The sequence below is a fragment of the Pseudonaja textilis genome, chromosome 2 (genome assembly GCF_049901715.1).
Source record: "Pseudonaja textilis isolate UNSWEBS1 chromosome 2, rPseTex1.2, whole genome shotgun sequence".
In the NCBI taxonomy this organism is placed as follows: domain Eukaryota; kingdom Metazoa; phylum Chordata; class Lepidosauria; order Squamata; family Elapidae; genus Pseudonaja; species Pseudonaja textilis.
In genome coordinates this window covers 189,466,182-189,488,228 of record NC_141991.1, presented here as the reverse complement: position 1 = coordinate 189,488,228, position 22,047 = coordinate 189,466,182, and the positions used below count along the sequence as shown (strand labels likewise).

The 22,047-nt window shown below is 42.6% G+C and overlaps 2 protein-coding genes across 2 annotated transcripts in view; one reads left to right on the top strand and one right to left on the bottom strand.

Annotated features, from left to right (window-relative positions):
- Positions 1–818, bottom strand: part of ERMP1 (endoplasmic reticulum metallopeptidase 1) — a 33,588-nt gene extending 32,770 nt beyond the window's left edge. The window contains exon 1 of the mRNA XM_026703731.2: positions 359–818. Coding sequence (XP_026559516.2) covers positions 359–699 — 341 coding nt within the window. The 5' untranslated portion in view covers positions 700–818. The remainder of the gene's footprint in view (positions 1–358) is intronic.
- A 4,976-nt stretch (positions 819–5,794) lies between these two features.
- On the top strand, positions 5,795–18,392 carry MLANA (melan-A). The gene is made up of 6 exons (XM_026703963.2): positions 5,795–5,892; positions 6,991–7,045; positions 8,669–8,760; positions 10,215–10,311; positions 13,829–13,933; positions 18,203–18,392. The coding sequence occupies exons 3-6, from the start codon at positions 8,690–8,692 to the stop codon at positions 18,269–18,271; spliced, it is 342 nt and encodes a 113-aa protein (XP_026559748.1). The 5' UTR covers positions 5,795–5,892; positions 6,991–7,045; positions 8,669–8,689; the 3' UTR covers positions 18,272–18,392.
- Positions 18,393–22,047: the final 3,655 nt, after the last annotated feature.

The following is a 22,047-nucleotide window of genomic DNA, read 5'->3' as shown; positions in this document are numbered from 1 at the left end:
GGAGCGAAACGTGCCGCGGCGAAGAAGCCGCCAAACTGACTGGGTGAAGCTCAAGCGAGAGTAAAAAAGTTCAGGTACCAGGTGTGCACAAAATCAAAATAAAGTAAAATAACAATAAATGAGACAATAATTTTTAAAAAAACAACATTAGATGCTTCTCATTCCAAGCGGCTAAATGACCGGTCCTCTTAACTGCAGGGGTCTGCAACCTCGGCCACTTTAAGCCTGGAGGCCTTCAACTCCCAGAATTCCCCAGCCAGCTGTGCTAAAGTGGCCAAGGGTTGCAGACCTCCTGCTCTGCCGGGCACCCAACGCGGAGGGGGAAGGCGGGATGAGCGCGCGCGGCGCTGTCAGTTACCTGGCGCGCGAGGCGTTGAATTCCGCGGGGTCGCCCGCCCCTCCCGTCAGCAGCTGCTGGAAGGAAACCTGCACGAGCCCGCGAAGAGCCAGCAAGTAGAAGAGCAGCACGAGCGCCGTCGCCAGCTCCGGGAGAGTTTTGCTTGCTCTCCCGGCCGGCTTTTGCTTGCCGTCTCGCTCCTCTTCTTCCTTTCCCCAGCGTGGCTTCGGGGGCTCCTGATGCTGCCACCGCCGTCGCCCTTGCTGCTGCTGCTCCTGCTGCTGCTGGTTGTTATTATGCAGCGGCGGCGCCAGGCTCCGGAGGCGCCTCACCGCACTGACTGCCGCCGAACTCCGCTCCATCTAAAAATCCTTGAGCCGGTCCTTGCTGTAGTCGGGGCTGCCCGCGGTGTTGTGGAAGCCTACGGGAGGCGAGAACGGTCCAAAACTTCCTTCCTTCCTTCCAGTACCCCTTCTCCTTCGCGAAAGAGAAAGAGGAGGAGCTTCCTCCGTCCGAAGCGGCCAATCGCCGGGAGCTGCATCGGTTCCAAGAGAAGGGGCGGGCGAAGAAGGAGGGAATCTGAGAGGCCAAAAAAAGAGAGCCTCGCTCCCTCTTCTTTTTTGTTTTCTCTCTCTCTCTCCCGCTCTCTCTCGCTCTCTCTTTCCCTCCGTCTCTCTCTCTCCCCCCTCCCTCCGTCTCTGTCTCTCTCTCCCCCTCCCTCTGGTCTCCCTCCCTGTCTCTGTCTCTGTCTCTGTCTCTCCCTCCTCTTTCTCTCTCTCTCTCTCTCCCTCCGTCTCCTTCCCTCTCTTTCTCTCTCCCCGTCTCCCCCTTCACATTTTTTTGTCCTCCTCCCCCCACTTGCTCTCAAAACTCACCCCGTCCCCTCTCTTCTACCCAGGTTCTCCCGGGCGCGACCCCCTTCCCCGGTTTTTGCCTTTTCTCCCCCCCCTCCCTCCGCGCTCGCTCGCTCTCTTTCTCTCCTGAGCTGAGCTAAGAGGATTTCCTCAGTTCTTTCTGTTCCTGTCATCACCGCTCCGCTCCTGCCCCTCCCTCCTCCCCTCCCCTCACCTATTTACCTTACAGCCCCTTTCGGACCCAGGGCTGTCTTAATGCATGGGCTTGGTGGGCACTTGTCCGCGAGCCCCACGAGCAAACTAATCTGCCAACCCTTCAATGCACCTTATATCATGTAAATACAGCAACATATTTATGACATTTCATTGCATTTTTTATTAATACTAACATGCAAATATATGTTTCATTTTATCAACCATTTAACATTTTTATTCCTGTGAGTAGTTGTCATAGGGGCCCCAGTACACTGCTTTGCCCAGGGCCCATAATGCTGTCAAGACGGCCCTGTTCATACCTTCCCATGCGCCTGAAATCCAAGAGTGGCTAGGGCGGCACATCTTCCTTTTTGTTCTTTGCTGCCTCTTTTCCTCTGCCTTGGCGCTCCTTTCTATGCCCCGGTCTTGGGTAAATGAATTATTTTTGAATGGGGTATGAAACTACGTTCAGAAAACAGGCCCAAGAGATAAAACACTTTTACATGCCATTCAAAAGAGACAACATCAACAAAGACATTTTCTGACAGAACAATTATTCAGTGGAACAACTTGCCTCCAGAAGTTGTTCCAACACTGGAAGTTTTTATGAAGAGATCTGGACAGCCATTTGTCTGAAATTGTATAGGGTTTCCTGCCTGAGCAAGGGGTTGGACTAGAAGATCTTCAGAGTCTCTTCCAACTCTGTTATTCTATTGTACTCTACTCTAAAAGGTAAAAAGGAAACCAAAAGACTAGACCACCCACATTGCCAGCAATCAACACTCAGATAAGCAAGCGTCCTTGGTGCTTTCTGAGCTTCCTTGTTTTCTTGCAGATGTTTCATTATCCAAACTAGGTAACATCAGTGCTGGTGGGATGTTACCTACCCACCAGCACCAATGATGTTACATAGTTTGGCTAATGAACCATCTTTAAGAAACCAAGGAAGTCCAGAGAGCACCAAGTACCCCTCGTTTTAACCCTAAGCTACAATTTTTTAAAATTGGTATCAGAAAGCAGATCAACTGCAAACAATCAAACAGTAACCAATAGTCTAATCAAGGAATTACCAAGGAGAAAACAATACCTCCATCAATTCTGACAGGGAAAGCTACTGTTTATAAACAAACAGCAAACCCCACTGCCTTCTAGCATTGAAGATGGTACCTAGCCAAATAACCTGCAAGAAAATAATCCAGGTTAGAGAGTATCAAGAACTCCACAGTCAATAAACAATTTTGTTTACCAGCCTCCTGGACAGGTGTTTTCTTATTAGTTCCTCAAACTTGCAGAGGTTTCAAATCCTTACTAAATAGTAAACCCATCTATGATGATAGATTACTTCTTCACTAATCCTTAAAGCAAAAGCAAATAAACACAGTACTGTAGAATGATAAAGAACGTTACTAGGCTCAGTTGTGGTCCTAAGTCAAGGACTACCTGTACTGAAGCCCTTATACAGCATAAAAAAAGATTCCTAGAAATTCATAAATTTATTTCCCAGTAAACAAGTTATCAGTCTTTTTTTCTAATAGTTTCATGGATGCTGTACACACATCTCCAATACTAGATATAAGTTGGTTGACTCTTCCTGGTATGGTAAAAGCTGCCAGACTCTAACAATGATGTATGTTAAATATCAAAAGAATTTCTATTTCCTTTTTTTAGAATTAAAGGAAATATAATCTTAAAAAAATTGAGGAGAGGCTGCAAGATTTTTTTTTGCAAGAACACTGGTGCTCTTAGCCATCACAGGAGTATCTCCTTTTGATCTTAGTGTAGCTTACCTCAGAATAGGCATGGACAGAATTGCCTTATTAAGCCTACCTACAATCAGGTTGAATAAATCAATATTATGGTCCCAATATTATAAAATGGTCAACTTAGTGGATTTTGTATTGGTAGTGATTTCTCACTGCACCTAAGAAAAGCAGACCACTGATATTTAGAATCTTAAATTCACAGCCCCTGGCAAGATATGAACCTATTAGTTATATTGCCACATGGGTTATTTGTGACTATGTGCTGTTAACATTGACAAAGAACTGTTTATATATGTAAATCAAATCTGGTCCACATTTTTTCCTGAAAGTTGTGAAACACAAAAGCTTTTAACAGTACCATAAACACTCACCAATGAGGAAATTCGTTTTTGAACATTAATGCCAGCTCCCAGAGCTTGTACTAAAAGTTCAGGAACTGAAAATGATACCAATTGGCCACTCAGATGTTTGCAACTTTTGTGCTTTCATCTTATATATGATCATCTGTGCAAAAAGACTATCACTTCAACAGTGAGGGGCAGCGTATCAATTAAATTGAATTTATAATTTATAGCTAATTCTACGTTATATATAGCAGGGGTATTAAATTGGTGGCCCGCAGGCCAGATGCATCACACACAAGCCACACCTACCGCAGCTCTGCAAAAGAAAAAGACATTGCGAAGCATCACATGATAGCAACATGACGCGGTGAGTTTGATACCCATGTTATACAGAAATGTCTGTTGTCAGTTGAACTTATGCCCATGTTGAAGTGAACAGAACTGTAGTCTTGTAACTTAGATATATTTGTTTTGTATCTCATCTTTAATTCAGAGCCCAAAGATGCACAACTAGGGCTCTCTTCACCTATTTTCCCTACAACAACTGCTCTACAAGATAGGGTGCTCCATCCACCTGGAGTGAAGTCCAATACATTTGGAAAGTTTTAATACAAGTAATGCTCATGATCTATTACCTCCCAGCTTCCTTCTTCCTTGTTGGCTGACTGTTGCTTACAACATCCCATATCCATTTTCTTTTGGCCAAACTAGAAATCTTGATATTGCTGCTAACCATGGGTGGGATTCAAATTTCTTAACAACTGGCTCTGTGGGTATGGCCTAATTTGTGGGAGTGGCTTGGTGGTCATGTGACTGGCTGAGCATGGTTTGGTGGTCAAATGACCGGCTGGGTGTGGCTTGGTGGTCACGTGACTGGGTGAGTCAAAAGATAGAAACTCACTTTAACAATGCTTTTGGTGCAGGGTTGGACTAGATGACCTCTGAGGTCCCTTTGAGTCCTGGGTTGCTGTGCTGTTTCAAAGCATCTATGAAGCTGCGTCTAGTGCCAGGGTTTGTGGTCCCTCCTCTCCTTTTTCTTCCACCCCCTCCCTCCCTCTATCCATCCACTCACTTTCCTTTCCCTTCCCTCTTTCACCCTTCCCTCCATTTCTTTCTTTCTCCCATTCCATCCCTCCCTCTTTCTTTTTCTTCTTCCTTTTAAGAGAAAGAAAGAGAAAGAAGAAAAAGAAAGAAAGAAGGGAAAGAAAGAAAGAAGGGAAGGAAGGAAGGAAGGAAGAAAGCGAGCTACCATGTAACTCTATGCATAGTATATTTTCAGCTGGAATCTCTTTCTACTTAAACCAGGGGTCCCCAAACTTGGCAACTTTAAGACTTGTGGACTTCAACTCCCAGAATTCTCCAGCCAGCATAGCTGGCATAGCTGGCTGGAGAATTCTGGGAGTTGAAGTCCACAAGTCTTAAAGTTGCTAAGTTTGGACCCCCCTCCATGCCCCTTTTTTTTCTGTCTAGAAAGCCTCCCTGGAGCCTCCTAGGAGCAAAAATGGGGTGAGGGGCAGCGCCAACCCCCCCGCACCCTGTTTTCTGCCTAGAAAGCCTCCCTGGAGCGTCCTAAGAGCGAACACTGTGTGGGGGAGTGGAGCCAGGGTGGGCACACCTCATTTTTGCTCCTAGGAGACCACCCTACACTTACCTGCGAGCCAAACTGGCCTTGTGGGGACTTCTTGGAGGGGAAGGGTGGGAGGGGTCAGCTGTTCTTCAGAACTACTGGTTTGCTGAACTGGATGTAAAATTAACATCTGGTTTGGGTGAACTGGTCTGAACCAGTAGAATCTCACACTGGCTGGCTGAGGAACTCTGGAAGTTGAAGTCCACAAGTCTTAAAGTTGCCAAGGTTACAGACCCCTGCCCTAAAGCAATGGTCCCCAACCTTTCTGACTTGGCAGTTCAGCTGGGAAGGGCGAGAGAGAGGAACTGGGCTGCATGAGTGGTAGATTGGTGGTAGTGGGCCGCAGCCCAGGGGTTGAGGACTCCTGCCCTAAAAAAATCAGAACCAATTGATTAAAACAATAAGAAAACAAGTTTAGGCTACTTGCAGCCAGTAGCAACCATAATATACAGTGGCAACCATAATATACAGTCAAAACAACCACCTTCAGCTTTTCTGTAGATGTCTTGGGAATTCATCTCCCAAAATGCCGAGACAGATCATCTGGAGAGCATTAGATTAAGGAAGATGACTTAGTATTGTTGTTTAAACTAGTGGGGGAGAAGGTAGCCTGAGGAATAAAAGCCATTTTATAGCTAAACCATGCCAATTATAGTGATCAAAAGCTGCATTGACAGGAATTCCCTCGTGATGGTCATGAGAGTTAACTAATCCTAAGGAAAAATGAGAAAACCTTTCATAGCACAGCCAGACCCTGGATGCATAGGAACTGGTAAGACTCAGAATTTTTGTTTGCTAGGTTTTATATTAAATTTCAGCTCTGTAAAATTCCTGATTTCTGAAAAATAAATTTGATGCAATTGATGGAATCATTATTTTACTTCAGTGCATAATTTACTACTTTGCTATTAAACAATACCACACTTTTGTTTTTAGACTATTGTGAAATCAGATTTTAGTGTTTTAAAATTTAGTATTAAAACTAACATTCTATGTATCTATAACAGGCAGTCATCAAAACGAATGAATTTTTATGGTGCTTTTGTTTGTCGCTGCTTTTTAATTGTGCAATCTTTGTTTGAAATAAAGTTAAATGAATGAATGCTCTTTTGATTCTGATCTTGCAGAATATTAGCCTCTTTACTGCCTTTAATTGGATTTACATAGCGTAATTGCAGCTGACCCAAAGTGTGTATATATTTTTCTAAGGCTGAAGTCACACAAATTAGATTAAACCATTCAGCTTGATTTAGTATGGATGATTGATTTTCTTAGGTATTTATACAAATGACAACAAAACAAATCCATTGAGAGGTTTGAGATATGATTACATTAGAGAAAGCATATCTTAACAAAGCTCATTACTACTCCTTGATTAAGAATATATACAAAATGAAATGAGTGTATTTCTGTTCAAGTTATGGAGTTTTTTCTGTGTTCCTTCACCACAATTCCTCCTATATCTCCACATTTGCTCAAGCCACTTTCTGAATCAGATTTAGAGAATTACAGAACATGCAAAAAGAGAGAAATAGCTTCTGTTGAGAGACACCAGTCTTGTAGCATGGACATTTAATTTTGTCTATATATATATTTTCCCTGTAGACTCAATTGTTCCACTCCATATTAAATACATTGTGTGATATGGTTGTAAAAATATTAGTCTGGTCTGGAGTTATCAGAAGCTATATGAATCAAAGATCTGAAATCCTTTTACTTGTTATAACTTGAACCATATTTCTTCAGTTTATAAATAAAAGGGGTTTTGCATTCAGATACCATTGAAAACTGGATAATCTGCTGTTGATAGCAAAATTTAATTGGAAGAATTTAATTAGAGTCCTGTTTTTGTCTTTCTGATACTGATTAGAAAGCATTTGTCCAGCAAGCTTGAATTGATTGGCAGCTGCTCTCCAGTTTTCTCTGTAAGTAAAGGCCTTTCACATTCTTCTGTGAATTGTTTCATTTTTAATTGAATTGTTGCATTCAATGGGCAGATCATATGTACTAAGTACCAGCTCTTTCAAATATGTAAACAGAATGATCAAGCTAATTATCACATGAGCTTTCTTTTTGAAATGAAAACAGCCTTCTGGGAAGAATCAAATTAGTGTTCTTTAAATAACAGTGTGCAGTATAGTATTTTTTCAAATGCACAAAGGCCATGTTTATAAGGGATCTGCACAAGCCCTAACAAGCACGTCAGAAAGCACCAGGCAGAGATAATAGGAGGAGATGTTTCTATGGAAGCTGAGTGTTTCATTTCTCCTAAGGCCTCAGGCAGAATTACCATGGAGGGCTATTCTCAGCAGCTGGAAATGAGCAGCAGCAAAAGGCTGAAGTAGCTGATAGAAATCATAGAACAGAGGTCTCCAATCTTGTCAAGTTTAAGGCTTGAGGAATTCTGGGAGTTCAAGTCCACAAATCTTAAACTTGACAAGTTTGGGGGGGGCTGTCATAGAATCATAAGGCTGGAAGGGACCTTGGAGGCCCTCTAGTCCGGTGGTCGCCAACCAGTGGGCCACCACCACTGGTGGTCTGCGAGAAAATTTTGGTGGTCTGCAGAGAAATGTCACCCCCCAAAGCACCTCCCAAAGCAATTAATTCAGGCTACGCGGGAACATAAGGCTGTGCCAACACAAGGCTTGTGTCGCTTGCATTGCAAACAACATGAGGTAGTGAGGAAAGGGAAGGAACTTGCCCCACGCACCCCATGCGCTTTGCCTGGCCACCGGGCTGCTTCTTTCCACTTCTTTCTTCTTATGCTTTTGGCTGCATGCAAGGAAAGCAGCAAAAGTCTTTCTTTCTCTCCCCCAAACTCTGCCAGAAATGAGTCTTTGGGACCCTGCAAGGCATCCTGCTCCAAGAGGCTGCACCGACACAACAAGTCTCACAAAGACTCATTTCTGGCAAAGTTTGGGGGAGAGAAAGAAAGACTTCTGCTGCTTCTGCTGCTTTCCTTGCATGAAGCCAAAAGTTTTTTTCTCTCTCTCTCTCTCTCTCCCCTTCCCTCCCTCCCTCCCTCCCTGAGAATGGAGCTAGAGACAGTATCCTGAGATCCCAAATAAAGAATGATTGATCAGTAGGAAAACAGGGTGGGGAATTTTCCTGCAGATTTTTGGGGGGGATTTTCCCAGGGTCTCTGGTCCGCGAGATTTAAAATTATGAATTTGGTGATCCCTGAGGTCCAAAAGATTGACCACCCCTGCTCTAGTTTAACCAAGACAGGAGTCCCTTATACCATCCCCTGACCACAGCACCAACCACAACACTGATAAAGCCTGCTGGATCATTCATAACCCTTATAAAATCTTGTTGGTGGAAAGGAGAAAAAAAGTACTTTAAAAGGGAAACATTTAAAGAGACTTTTAGATTTCCTCAGACGTTTGGGGATGAGAACATGGCATGATGATGCTTGTGCTATAGTTACACTAAAACACCTTCATGCTGCTGAAAAGTAAGACTATATTTTTGCATTTCATTTCAAAAATTCCATGGAAATATACTGTACAGACCAGACTTTGCTCTATTTGTTTTGTTTTGTTTAGGTGGGGCCTGGACAAAGCAAGATGCCTAGGGGAGAGCATTTCCTAGATGGCAACTTTGGTAGAGGGAAGGGATATGCTCTTTCTGCAGAAGGGTAAGCATTTTGGGACATTCCCCCCCCCCCCAATTCAGTGTGAAATATGTGCTTTTCATTTGGGGAAAGGGCAACAGAAGTGAGTGCTTTTCTTCTTTCGTCCTATTTTGACTCCCTGGTACTACATATCAGAGGTGGTATTCAGCAGGTTCTGACCTGTTCTGGAGAACCGGTAGCAGAAATTTTGAGTAGTTTGGTGAACCAGCAATTACCACCTCTGACTGGCCCCACCTCCATCCATTCGCTGCCTCCCGAGTCCCAGCTGATCGGCTGGGTCTTCTTTTGCTCCCCTGCACAGGAAAACAGAGCTGGAAAGCAGGTTAGTGGGGTGGGGAGGGAGTGGGATTTTGCAGTAACCTTCCCTTGCCACGCCCACCAAGCCACACCCACCAAGCCACACCCACCGAACTGGTAGTAAAAAAAATTGAAACCCACCACTGCTACATATGGTTCATTTGTGGAATTGCAGAGGCATTTAACGATTGCTACCCACTTCATTGTGGGATTGAAAATATAGAGCAAAGTTTATGGTAGATTGTACTATGAACTAACTATGGGTTAGGGTAACTATGGGTAAGCATTTCAACACCAGGAAAGGCAACCAACTTTTATCCACTTTTGTACAGGATTACAGGTTATTTTACAGAGATATGGGAGCTCTGTTACCAAAGCAACGAAGGGAAACGTTTTAAGTCCACAACAAACAGGCAGTATTTGTAAGTGGCTGCGATAGCACTTCCCTAATTCACAAAAATATAAGAAAGGAGAGGAAGTATAGCACAATCAGAATTGCAAGATTCTCAATAAATGCAGTTTCAGCCTTCTTCTAAAGTTGATTTCTTGGTCCTGTCTACCAAGACACTGGCAGACATTTCCTGATTTTTTTATAGTTGCTAAATAATTATATTTAATAAAATAAATAGGTATGCTTGTCATTTATATATCAACTCATTGGCAATTTACAGCATATATCACAAAAATACCATAACTGAATATGATATTATAATAGATGATATAATACAGTGCAATAAACTAATACGATAGTCTGATCAAGGCCAGAATCCCCCGGAGACAGGCTGAGTTAACCTCCACACCATACCTTTTCACACCTTCCTATAGAGTTGTAGATTAATAGAGATATTACATTTAGATTTTCTCTGAGTGATACCTCAGCTTTCTGTCTCTATCTTTGACAGACATGGAATTAATCATGAATTTCTAACATATAGTTTTTAATAGGTAAATGAAATTTCTCTGAATTCATTTGAATATTAATACATTCCTTATAAAACTATGCATTTATTAATAACAACTGTTATTTTATCTCCACTTAAATGATAAAGCTATATTTTGTAAAGCATGAAATCTCTTTTTCCTCTGCATGTACCTTTGAAATGTAGAATAGTTATTCCAAATCCTTAGCAGTAATTAGATCTATTTGCCTTTTTCAACAGGGCTACAGGTATTGGAATTCTAATAGTTCTTCTTGCAGTTCTACTGATTCTTGGCTGTTGGTGTTGCAAAAGGCACAGTGGTTATACAAGGCTTTTGGTAAGGATAAACTGCCTTCTTATTGCTTATTCAATTAGACCCACCTCTTTGAACACTTCTAAATTTCTACAAAATATGCTAAGCTCAAGCCTGCTTAGAATCCATACTATCTGATTCAGGTGATGTTCCTCTTTTTCTTTGATACATAAAAATATTCTGTAATGAATCACTGCCAAAGGAACTACACTCTGGTGTGGAGCTGTTTAAATATCCTTTTGTAATTACATTCACATAATGTGCTTAACCGGTGAGCCACAATCTTGTTCGCTACATTTGGACAACAGCTCAACTGGCACTTCATTGATTTTGTGGAGAGTGTGTTCATAGTTTTGCTATTTGTTTTTATCAATTTATATGGCTGTCCAACTCAGCAATGTATGTATGTATATATATATGTGTGTGTGTGTGTATACAAACACACACACACACATATATATACATAACACACACACACACACTGTTTCCCCAAAAATAAGACCCCATCCGCTTCGTTGCACCTGCTTGCACAGGGCAGGGTGAGACGCATGAGTAAAAATCAAGTCAAGGTGGGGATAGGGAGGGTGAGGAGCTGCTTACCTTTGGACAGTTGCAACCAGACCTTGCACACGCTGACACCTGCCTCCCCTTGCCTGCCCACTTCTTCTGCAACTGCTTGCTGCCACTTGTGCACATCACCCAAGGGTGGGATTCAAATTTCTTAACAACCTGTTCTGTGGGTGTGGCCTAATTTGTGGGTGTGGCTTGGTGATCATGTGACTGGCTGGGCATGGCTTGTATGTAAATATAAATATTTATATAAATATTGATTTTTTTTTATAAAAAAGCAACTTTTACCCAAAATCAGGCAAAGCAGGCAGGCAGATTGAATTGCTCACAGAAGCACAGATTCATTCAGAGATCTATCTTTCTGCAATCAGCTACCTGAGTCTGTCACATAAAATTTGCTTGTAAGCAAACTCAAAATTTGCTAGCAAGCAAACTCACAAAATTAACTCACAACATACTATTTATGTAAATATTGAATTTTTTATAAAAAAGGAGCAACTTTTACTCAAAATCAGGCAGAGCAGCAGGTAGATTGAGTTACCTCACAGAATCACAGATTCACTCTATCTTTCTGCCATCTGCTACCTGAGTCTGCACTGAATAATAGAAGCTTCAGGCTCAGTTTTGCTTTTAGATTAGCTAGAAAGCAAGAAATCCCACTGTTTCCTGCTTTCTAGCTAATTTAAATCTCTCGGCACAGCAGAACAACTGATGGTCGGGGAAAAGAAAGGAAAAATAGCAACTTAGCAGGCAAGTTTGATAGCAGACATGCCAGGTAAGGAGTGAATGGGCGGGGTGGGGCGGGGCCAGCCAGGGATGTGATTTGCCAGTTCTCTGGCAGGTAGAATTCCACCCCTGGTGAGAATGCATTTTGCACATGTGTGTAGACCATTTCCTAAAAACCTCAGCTGTGCTGCCCGGACAACCTGACAAGTGCTGCGCCCGGGTGCACGGTGTTTGAAAATCCTCAGCTGTGCTGCACAAAGCAGCTGAGGTTGAAAAAGCAGGAAATAAAGGACAGCCAAGAGCCCAGGCAAGCAGCTGGGCCAAACAGAGCAGCAGACACTGAACCAGTTTGGCGTTTGCTGCTCTTCAGAACTACCAATTCTATAGAACCAGGCCGAACCAGTAGCATCCCACCCCTTGACATCACCCCTGGCCTCCATTTCACCATCAGAGGCTTTCAGGAAAGGCCTGTGTAGCCCATGAAAGAGCTCTGGATCCGGAGCTCTTTTATCAGCTGCAGAGGCCTTTCCTGAAACCTCTGACGGCGAAATGAGGCTGGGGGAGGGCGCCACGTGCATCAATTCGGAACACATTTCTCAGATGCAGGAAAGGCCTCTGACAGCAAAATGGAGGCTGGGAGCGACATGCTCAAGCGGCAACAAGTCTCCGCTGAAGTGGGCCGGCAGCGGCCACACGGGCTCCTGTTCAGCGGGGCTGTTGGTACTACCACCACAAGATAATATTCCTCAATGCATCCTTCACCAATAGTGTGAACTTCACTCTTCTAGTCTCTTGCAGGGAAAAATAACCAGATCTTCAAGGCTTTCTAAAAGAGAAACAGAATTGGGGCCAACCAAATCTCAAGGCAGTATGATACTCTAGAGTGCAGGTACACCTATTATTTGGGTCCCATTATATGACAATCCCGAAAAGATGGATCTGGAGCATGCTCCTCTGTTGACATGATGGAATTGATAGTAATTGTGTGAATAAGACAGTCTTTCAAAAGTTCTGGCCCTATGCCATGTAGGAATTTGTGCGTAATAACCAGTACTTTGAATTATACCTGGAAGCAAATAGAAGGCGTGTTTGGGATGGAACAACAAATTAGATTCAGTTACAAATCAGATTTGATTTAATTAAGAATGTGTTGAAACAATTATTACTTCAATATATTCTCGTTGCTGTAATATGCAAAATTATGGTTTGCTGGCAAATTTGGATGGCTCTCCGAGAGCTGCACCCAAATTTTAAAGAGATCTAAATTAGTGGTCGCCAACCGGTGAGCCGTGAGTAAATTTTGGTGGGCCGCAGAGAAATGTCACCCCCAGAGCACCCCCCAAAGTAATTAATCCAGGCTGCGCAGAAACACAAGGCTGCACCGCCCACATGGCCCGCGGGAAACCTCCCCTCCCACTCACTCCTTACCCGGCAACCTTGTTTGCTAAGTTGCTATTTTTGCTTTTTCCGACCATCATATGTTCTGCTGTGCTGGGAGATTTTAAATTAGCTGGGAAGCAGGACTTTCTTGCTTTCTAGTTAGTCTTTAGATCTTCAGCTCTGCTTTTAAGCACAGCCGAACCTCCCTTAGGACTGAAGGTTCTATTATTCAGTGCTGACTCATGGCAAGGAAATTTGAAAGACTGAGCTAGCCGATGGCAGATAGATAGATCTCTGAATGAATCTGTGATTCTGTGAGCAACTCAATCTGCCTGCCTGCTTTGCCTGATTTTGGGTAAAAGTTGCTCTTTTTTTATAAAAAAATCAATATTTATATAAATATTTATATTTACATACAAGCCATGCCCAGCCAGTCACATGACTACCAAGCCACACCCACAAATTAGGCCATGCCCACAGAACCAGTTAGTGGTCCCTGGGATTTAAAATTATGAGTTTGGTAGTCCCTGAGGTCTAAAAGGTTGGCGATCCCTAATCTAAACCACAGGCCTTCAGGTTGGGAACATCTGATCCACTAAGCCCGAACAGCCACTGATGCTGGGCCTGGGCACAAATGCAGCTATGAGTTGAGTTACTCAATAGCCATTTTCCCATGAATCATTTTGCAATAACATAATCAGAATGCATTATCTCTTCTTGAGGAAAAGTGTTTCTAATGTTGCAGTATGTTTTCCTCCTTTGCATTTCAAGATCCCTTTCGTATCTCTTTTTTTCTATTCATTTGATTAATACCCTGCCTTTTTGTTCTGTTGAACTCTTTCTAACATTGGTCTTTGTGCCAAAGAGTAAGAATTTTGGATTGGCCTCCCTGACCACCTCCGAAGGCAGAAGCTCCCTCAGTGACTTCAAGCTGCCCTTGCGGGAATACACCAGCAGCTATAGTCATGTGGTAAGATGACTGCTATCATTACTTTTGATAAATGCTTTAGGAGGGTACAGTTTAGACAGTTAGTTTAAAAAGAGAGTTAGGAGAGATATGTGTCCTAAATGAGAATGGGCTGGATTTAGGTTGGTGAATATAATACTAAAATAAAAAATACAGTAAAAATTCTGTCTGCTTTCATTCTCCTAGCAGTCAATACACATTATATATAGCAATAGCACTTGGATTTATATACCGCTCTACAGTGCTTTACAGCTCTCTCCAAGCGGTTTACAGAATCAGCATATTGCCCCCAACAATCTGGTCCACATTTTACTGACCTTGGAAGGATGGAACTTTGAGTCAACCTTGAGCCTGGTGATATTTGAACTGTCAAATTGCAGGCAGCCGGTAGTCAGCAGAAGTAGCCTGCAGTACTGCAGTCTAACCATTGCACCACCACCCAATTTTGTAGAAAGCTCGTGCAAAATAGATAACCAGTCCCTTCAGACTTACATTTTACTTATAAACATGTTTCCATTTTTATTGAATATATTCAGTTACCATTGGCATTGTTGATTATCCAGCGGTGATCCGATTATTACACTTATTTACTTGTTCGTAAACTACTTACAGATTTGTACTGCAGCATAATTTCATCCAACTCTTTGATGAATTACAGAGCAGTTACTTTCCCCCATTTTATGATTGTGTTTTGGGGTTTTGGCTTAAAGAAAAACAGTCCTGGAGACCCAAACACTGCTATGTATATGCAAATGTTCCTTTTTGCCCTGTTAGTACTTGATAGCAGGTCCCTCCAAAGAAAGAGAAGGGCAGGATGGGAAAAAGAAACAGATTTAAGTGGTTAGTTTAGTGAGACATCTTTGTATTGTCAGTCAAAATGTATATTGTACATTTTGACTGACAATACAAGGATGTCTGCCTTAATTACTTTTTAGTTTTGGCTATTTAGCCAAATTGTTTAATCTATAAGAAATTGTGTTTTAAAACTTTGAATTCTAATTCAGCTATGATGTCCTAATTCAGCTATGCTGTTACTAAATTCATTTTTGAAATTCCTTTTCTTAAGCTGCCACCTTGAGGTCAGTGACAAGATCATCTGGGCACTTGAAATATTCTATTGATTTCTGGACTTCTGTCCTTTTTGAAGTCAATTGTATCCAATTAATTTATTATTTTCTCTAATTTATCCAGTTTGTCCAATGGAAAGATTAATAAATTAGGTCCTCTAAAACAGGGGTAGGGAAACTTGGCTCTTTTATCACTTATGGACTTCAACTCCCAGAATTCCTGAGTGAGCCATAAAAGGTTCTCCATCCCTGGCCTACTGGTTTTTCAGTTGTGGGGGAAATCAATTTTTGACTGGAATGGGACTGTTTAATATACAAATGTTAGGACATGTCCTACATTTGTATATTAAACAGTCCCATTCCAGTCAAGAATTGATTTCCCCCACAACTGAAAAACCAGTATTAAACAGTCCCATTCCAGTCAAGAATTGATTTCCCCCACAACTGAAAAACCAGTAGGCCAGGGATGGGGAACCTTTTATGGCTCACTCAGGAATTCTGGGAGTTGAAGTCCATAAGTGATAAAAGAGCCAAGTTTCCCTACCCCTGCTCTAAAAGACAAGAGATTTGGACCAGGTCTCTATGATTGTATCACAGTGGCATTCTGTTGCTTTGTAGCTGCTTTATGTTTCTTTTACACAGGTCTACTATCCAAGGCCCAAGAAAAGGAAAAGCCATTGCCCCAGAATGGACTGTTAGCTATATTGATGATAAATATGGTTTTGTGTGGGACTTGTGGCAATTAGTGACTTCTACTATTGGCCTATTCTGTAGCACAGCAGTCCCCAACCCTTTTGGCTTGTAGGCCTGGCGGAGGGGGGAGAAGGGATGGTTCTGTGTGAGTGGCAGGTAGATGCATTCATGCAAGGAACTCCATTTGTGCAAGCGGCCAGTGTATGCCCCCACACATAACTGGAGCTCCATGCATGAGTCTGCTGCTTGTGTAGCCCAGTTGTAAACAGGCCACAGCCTGGTAATGGGCTGCTGCCTGGATGTTGGGGACCCCTGAGGTAGAAAATTATTCCTGGGAATCATTGTTTTTTAAATTTATATTTAAATTATTATTTATATATTTAAAGGTTGAATATTGAACATTGAAATCTTTAATTTAAATGCTTGGTTGTCTGTCTTATATCAGAAACCAACGAACAGTACGCACACACACATACACTTCCAGCTGCCATCTATTTCTTACAAACTCTTTCTTACAATGAATGCTTACAAGAATTGATGAATATGAATCATGAACTACTGTGTTTCTCACAAAATAATGCCGGGACTTTTTTTTTTTTTTACCCCTGAAAAAATGGCTAGGCCGTCCTTTTGGGGGTGATTTAATTCCCCCCCCCTTGCATCCTTGGGCAGGCAGCGATGGCTTGGCTGTTGACTTCGGTGTTGGTGGGGCACTTCATATCGGGAGACCTTCCGCCATTGTTGCTTTCCCTTCTCATGCTGCCGTGGTGTTTAGAGCAACGCCGTGGCATTTGGAGCAGCCACGTGTGGCCAGACAGGGCTCCTCCCTGCAACCGGAGCCCGGAGGAGACACTTGGCTTCAGGCGCTCCTGTTGCTGCTTCCCCTTTGCCTTCGAAGGCAAAACCAATTCTTTTAAAAACGACGCCCTACTACTGGTACGACAAAGACTCCCCTGCCTGAGAGGGCAGACCAACCTCACATGGGGAGGTGAATCTCCCGGGGCTGCATCATAAGATCGACCCACCCTGGGAGAAGCGCCCAGGTGCCATCCCTGCCTGGTGCCAGGCAGAGCGTGAAGAGCTTCGCCTGGGGCACCCAGCACAGCTGACAGGCGGGCCCTCCTGTCTGGCAGTGGAGCTCTTGCCAAGGCAGTGAGCACCTCCCTGCCAGGCCCTCTACTCATCCCGCCAGAGCTGTATGGGCTAGGCAGATCTGGGAAAGCGAGCCGTGGGTGCGCCCACCTGCCAAGCAAAATAGCCAGGCCGACCCGAGCTTGGCTTCCTTCCCAAGTCCCTCCAGCCTGAACCCGAAGGGGCCACCAGGAGAGGCTGCCTGAGGCAGTGATAGCACCCACCCATCCGTGGACAGGGAGGCAAGGCGACGGCCTGTGCCATGTCCTTCTCTGAGCTGAGCCCCGCTGAGTGAGTGCCTCTGCCCAATGCCCGTGCTGCTGCAGCATTTGGAGCTGCCGGCGCATTTGGAGATGCGTGGGGATGGGGAAGGGCTGGGCGAGGGGTGGAGAGGACGGGTGGCTCCGGGGTCTCTCCGCCAGACCCGCCGGCCAGGGAAGCAGCGCTGCCGTTACCTCACCTCCCTGTCCGTGGACGGGTGGGAGCTATCACTGCCTCAGGCAGCCTCTCCTGGTGGCCCCTTCGGGTTTGGGCTGGAGGGACTTGGGAAGGAAGCCAAGCTCGGGTTGGCCCAGCTCTTTTGCTTGGCAAGCAGGGACACACCCGCAGCTCGCTTTCCTGGCTCTGCACAGCCTGCACAGCTCTGGCGCAGCCCTGGCGGGATAAGCGGAGGGTCTGGCGGAGAGGTGCTTGCTGCCTTGGTGAGAGCTCCGCTCCTGAGCAGGAGGGCCCACCTGTCAGCTGCGCTGGGCACCCCAGGAGAAGCTCTTCACGCTCTGCCTGGCGCCAGGCAGGGATGGCGGCTAGGCACTTCTCCCAGGGTGGGCCAATCCTGTGCTGCGGCCCCGGAGATTCACCTCGCCGCATCTGCCCTCTTGGGCAGGGGAGTCTTTATTGTACTGGTAGTAGGGCATCATTTTTAAACGCCGCGGCAGCACGGGGAGAAGGGAAAGCAATGGTGGCAGAAGGTCTCCCGATACGAAGTGCCCCACCAACACTGAAGTCAACACAGGCAGCACCATATCCAGGTATGCAACAAAAGTACTTCCTAACGGCAAGCCCACCCGCCATTCCTCCCCATTTCGCATGTTTAATTTAGGCCTTAATTTGGGGGGAGAGGCTTAATTTGATTTTATACCCATAAAGCATGCTGGGACTTCCTATTGGAGGAGGCCGTATTGTTGAAGAAACATGGTATATGCAACATACTACTTGCATAACTCCTTGATATGTTGACTGCTAAAAAGTAATATAATTGTGCCTCTGGAAATTGATAATGGTGGAGGATTATTCTTTGGAAACATTTTTATACCAGCATTGGGAATTTTACTTTGCTTTTCATATTATTAACTTCTCCCTTACTCAACTTTCATTGACACAGGTGCCAGATGCCCCACCAGCCTATGATAAGAGCTCCAGCAGCCTGTTGCCACCACCGTATGCACCATAAGCAGGAGCAATTAATTAAGTTCTTGCTTACTTTAAGTAATTTCTAGGAGCATCTGGAAGAGAAAACACAAGCTAATATGAATATTTTCAGAAATACTTGCTTAAGAAAATGTAACTCTCCTCTTTTGCATGACATGCCTAAGATGTTGAAACTATAGTCTATGTATCTTCATTTTATATATCGTCATTCAATATAAGATTAACAGTAACATACTATATCATTTATATATATATAATAAATATTACAAAAAAACAAAAAACAGTCTACTTGAAATCCATGGCAATACTAACAAACAGGGAATTGCAAAGGTGATTTTTCAAAAGGTAACTGGACTTTGGTTTTTTTAAAAAGATGTTCCACTTTTTATTCAAGAAGCTTCTTCAGCTCTGAAGCTTCTTGGATGATCAGCTAAAAGTCTTCAAAGAAAAACCAGAAAGTCCAGCTGCCTCTTGAAAAAGCACCTTTGGGACAATCATGACCTGGATGTCTAAGAATCTCCATAAACAAAAAGGGAATCTAGTTAACCTTGGATGATCTAGAAAATTCATCAGGATTATAGAGACCACCTGGGAAATCCAGAGCTATGAGCTAAACTGGGAAATAAAAAATTCCTTGGAGAATACAATGAAAAATACTTCTACATTATGCGGAGAAAACTGCAAGAATGTGTCTATAAAAATTACCAGGAGTTAAAGCTGAGGCAATAGACATTATATTAAAGGATGAAATACAATTTTCCCTGTATTTAAAACTTGCCATCTGATAGTGCCTATGTATATACAACTCATTAGCTTCTAATTTTTGCTAGTGTTGTCTAAAGAAAAATAAGATCTGAAATTATGGTCTGTCTTCAGTCCTGCCCAATCTGGTATAAATTGTGTACACACTCCCTTTCTGGATATGGTTTTAGTCCTTTAGGGTGCAAAAACTTTTAATGATCCTTACATTTTGTTCTCAGAATATGTCTTTCTGCTTGCCTTTTTCCTTTGGGTTGCCAAGGAATTTTGAATTTTGATCACATGATCATGGGGATGCTACAATGGTCGTAACTGTGAAAAATGATCATGTCACCCTTTTCAGTAATGATGTTGTAACTTTGAATGGTCATTAAATTAACTGTTGTAAGTCGAGGACTACCTGTACTCAGAGAAAGAATAACTAGGAAAAAAGCTTTGGGGAGGGGATTAAATAATTTACTATCAACATTTTGCTCTTTTGAAACCCTATTCAGAATAATTCACAACAACAAAATGAAATGGAAAACAACAAATTCAAATATTAATATGAAAGAAATAGCACAATTAATCAGGTATTTAAAGGCTCCTAAAAAAATCGTTTGCATTTTATTTGTTGAAAGGGCTTTGGAAAAGCTGCTAAAAATATGCTCTTCATTTTCTAGATTCTTCAGGTTTTTTTACAATAGGATTTGTTAAAGATCTGCTATTATCATTTAGTTTGCCTTTAGGGATTAAACTCCCTCTAACTCACACCCTTATGTGAGAGTGGTAGGTGAGAGTACTGGTAGGAATACTCAGACACTAGGGCAGGGGTCCTCAAACTTGGCAACTTTAAAACTTTTGGACTTCAACTCACAGAATTCCTCAGTCAGCTGGCTGGAGAATTCTGGAAGTCCCCAAGTCTTAAAATTACCAAGTTTGGAGACCTCTCTGCACAAGGGGTTAGATAACAACAATCTCCCTTAGTTTCCATATTTGTCACCTCCATATTTGTCAATGAACTTTGTGTGCAAATGGCGTTTTCTTGTTCTATATTCCATGGTATTTTGCACTGGTGTCACATCGCTATTGCATTCACATACACCAATTTAGGGGCTTTTGAAAAAGAAGTGGTATCTAAATTTTAAAAATATCTTTATTAAATATGCATTTAATTTTACATCTAAACCTGGCAATTTTAATTCAAATTTAGATACTTAAGCTGCGGCCTGTTACATATTTAGGGTAATTGAAGTGCTTGATGAAGATCTATTTGATGAAAGATCCAACTGGTTATAAGAGATTCAGAACCTTTCATTATTTTAAAATTACCATACAGGATTTGAATCAGGAACATAAAATTCCACTGTATTAACACTCTCCCTGTTATGCCCTCTTAAGCAATCTTAACTGGGTCATTTTCAGCAAAAGAGCAACAAGTTACAATGTCATCTGCAGCTAACAATAGCCTGAGGCAACAAATCTAGAAAATTGCATTAGGAAAGGAAGGATTAGTTACTATTTCCTGGGCACCACAGAGGTGGTATTCAGAAGGTTCTGACCAGTTCTGAAGAACCGGTAGCGGAAATTTTGAGTAGTTTGGAGAACTGGCAAATACCACCTCTGACTGGAGATTTTACAGTATCCTTCCCCTGCCACGCCCACAGAACCGGTAGTAAACAAAAATGAATCCCACTACTGGGGCACCAGTTTGTTTTTAAGAAAAAAACACCACAGATTTATTTGTCTCACCTGATTCCAAGCTATTTGTAAAGCAACTGTAGAGAAACAGGAGATCCAAGTTGCAAAGAATGTTGTATCAATTCAAAAATTATATTAAGTAACCACATCTGCCATACATGCCAAAGAAGAATCATCTCACCTTAATATTTTTAGTGATATGATCAAAGGATTGCAATATAAATATCATTTCCTTTTTTGAGAAGGGGGGCATTACTGTTTAATTTTCAGAAAGACATCCTGGGGCATACACCAGGATTCAGTGGTGGGATTCAAAAATTTTTATTACCGGCTGTGTGGGTGTGGCTTGGTGGACGTGGCAGGGGAAGGATACTGTCAAATCTCCAGTCAGAGGTGGTATTTGCTGGTTCTCCAAACTACTCAAAATTTCTGCTACTGGTTCTCCAGAACTGGTCAGAACCTGCTGAATACCCCCTCTGCCAGGATTATGAGGAAGATGATAACTGAAGTACCCAGGAAACAGGTGTGGAAGACTGGAAGTCTCAAGATACTATTCCAAATCAGGGGGTAAACCAGAGAGAAGCTTCAGAAGGCTTCTGGAAAGAAGGTTTGAGATCTATATACCCTTCTCCCTTATGGAATCAGCGATATTTATACTCTAAGGCTCACTTCATGTCCTCTCCGGTGAAAAAAATCTAAATCTCAGTTCCTTGTTTGTAAAAAATACACTTTTAAGATTTTTATATGTTGCTATGGCATTATGGGAATATATTTATAATCCCAAAGGCAGCCTTAAATAATCTTAATGAGAGGAATGTTTGACAGTTATGTACTATGATAATTCGGTGTTAACCATAGTGCTCCTATTTCTGATCCAAGAGGAAATCCTAATTCTGAAATCTGGAAGTAAATTTCAGATTAAGAGTGTTTAGCCATGAGCAGATCCAGGGATTCCATCCAAGAGGTACAGCTGCAAACCACCAATATGAAGCTTGTTATCAGAAGATACAAACCATGGTCAAACAATTGATTTCTCTCTGATTTGTTCCAGATACAAATACTTAGTGTTTTGAATTTGCAATGATATAATAGAAAATAAAGGCTAGAAGGTGGTTTGAAGTGGCAGGAGCTATTGGTTGTTTGAAGATAAAGTGGTTGGTGGCTATTGCATTGCTAATACTTGTCTTATAAGAACTACAACTAAACATATGTCCACAAAAGGGGGGAGAGATAGGAAAAAAACTTGTGATGCAAACTGTGCCCTTTAAAGTACTTGTTTGTGAAATCCTAATGAAAGTATGAATAAAGTGGAATTTATGGTGAGGAACGGATGACTGAGTAATATTTTCAATTTCAGCT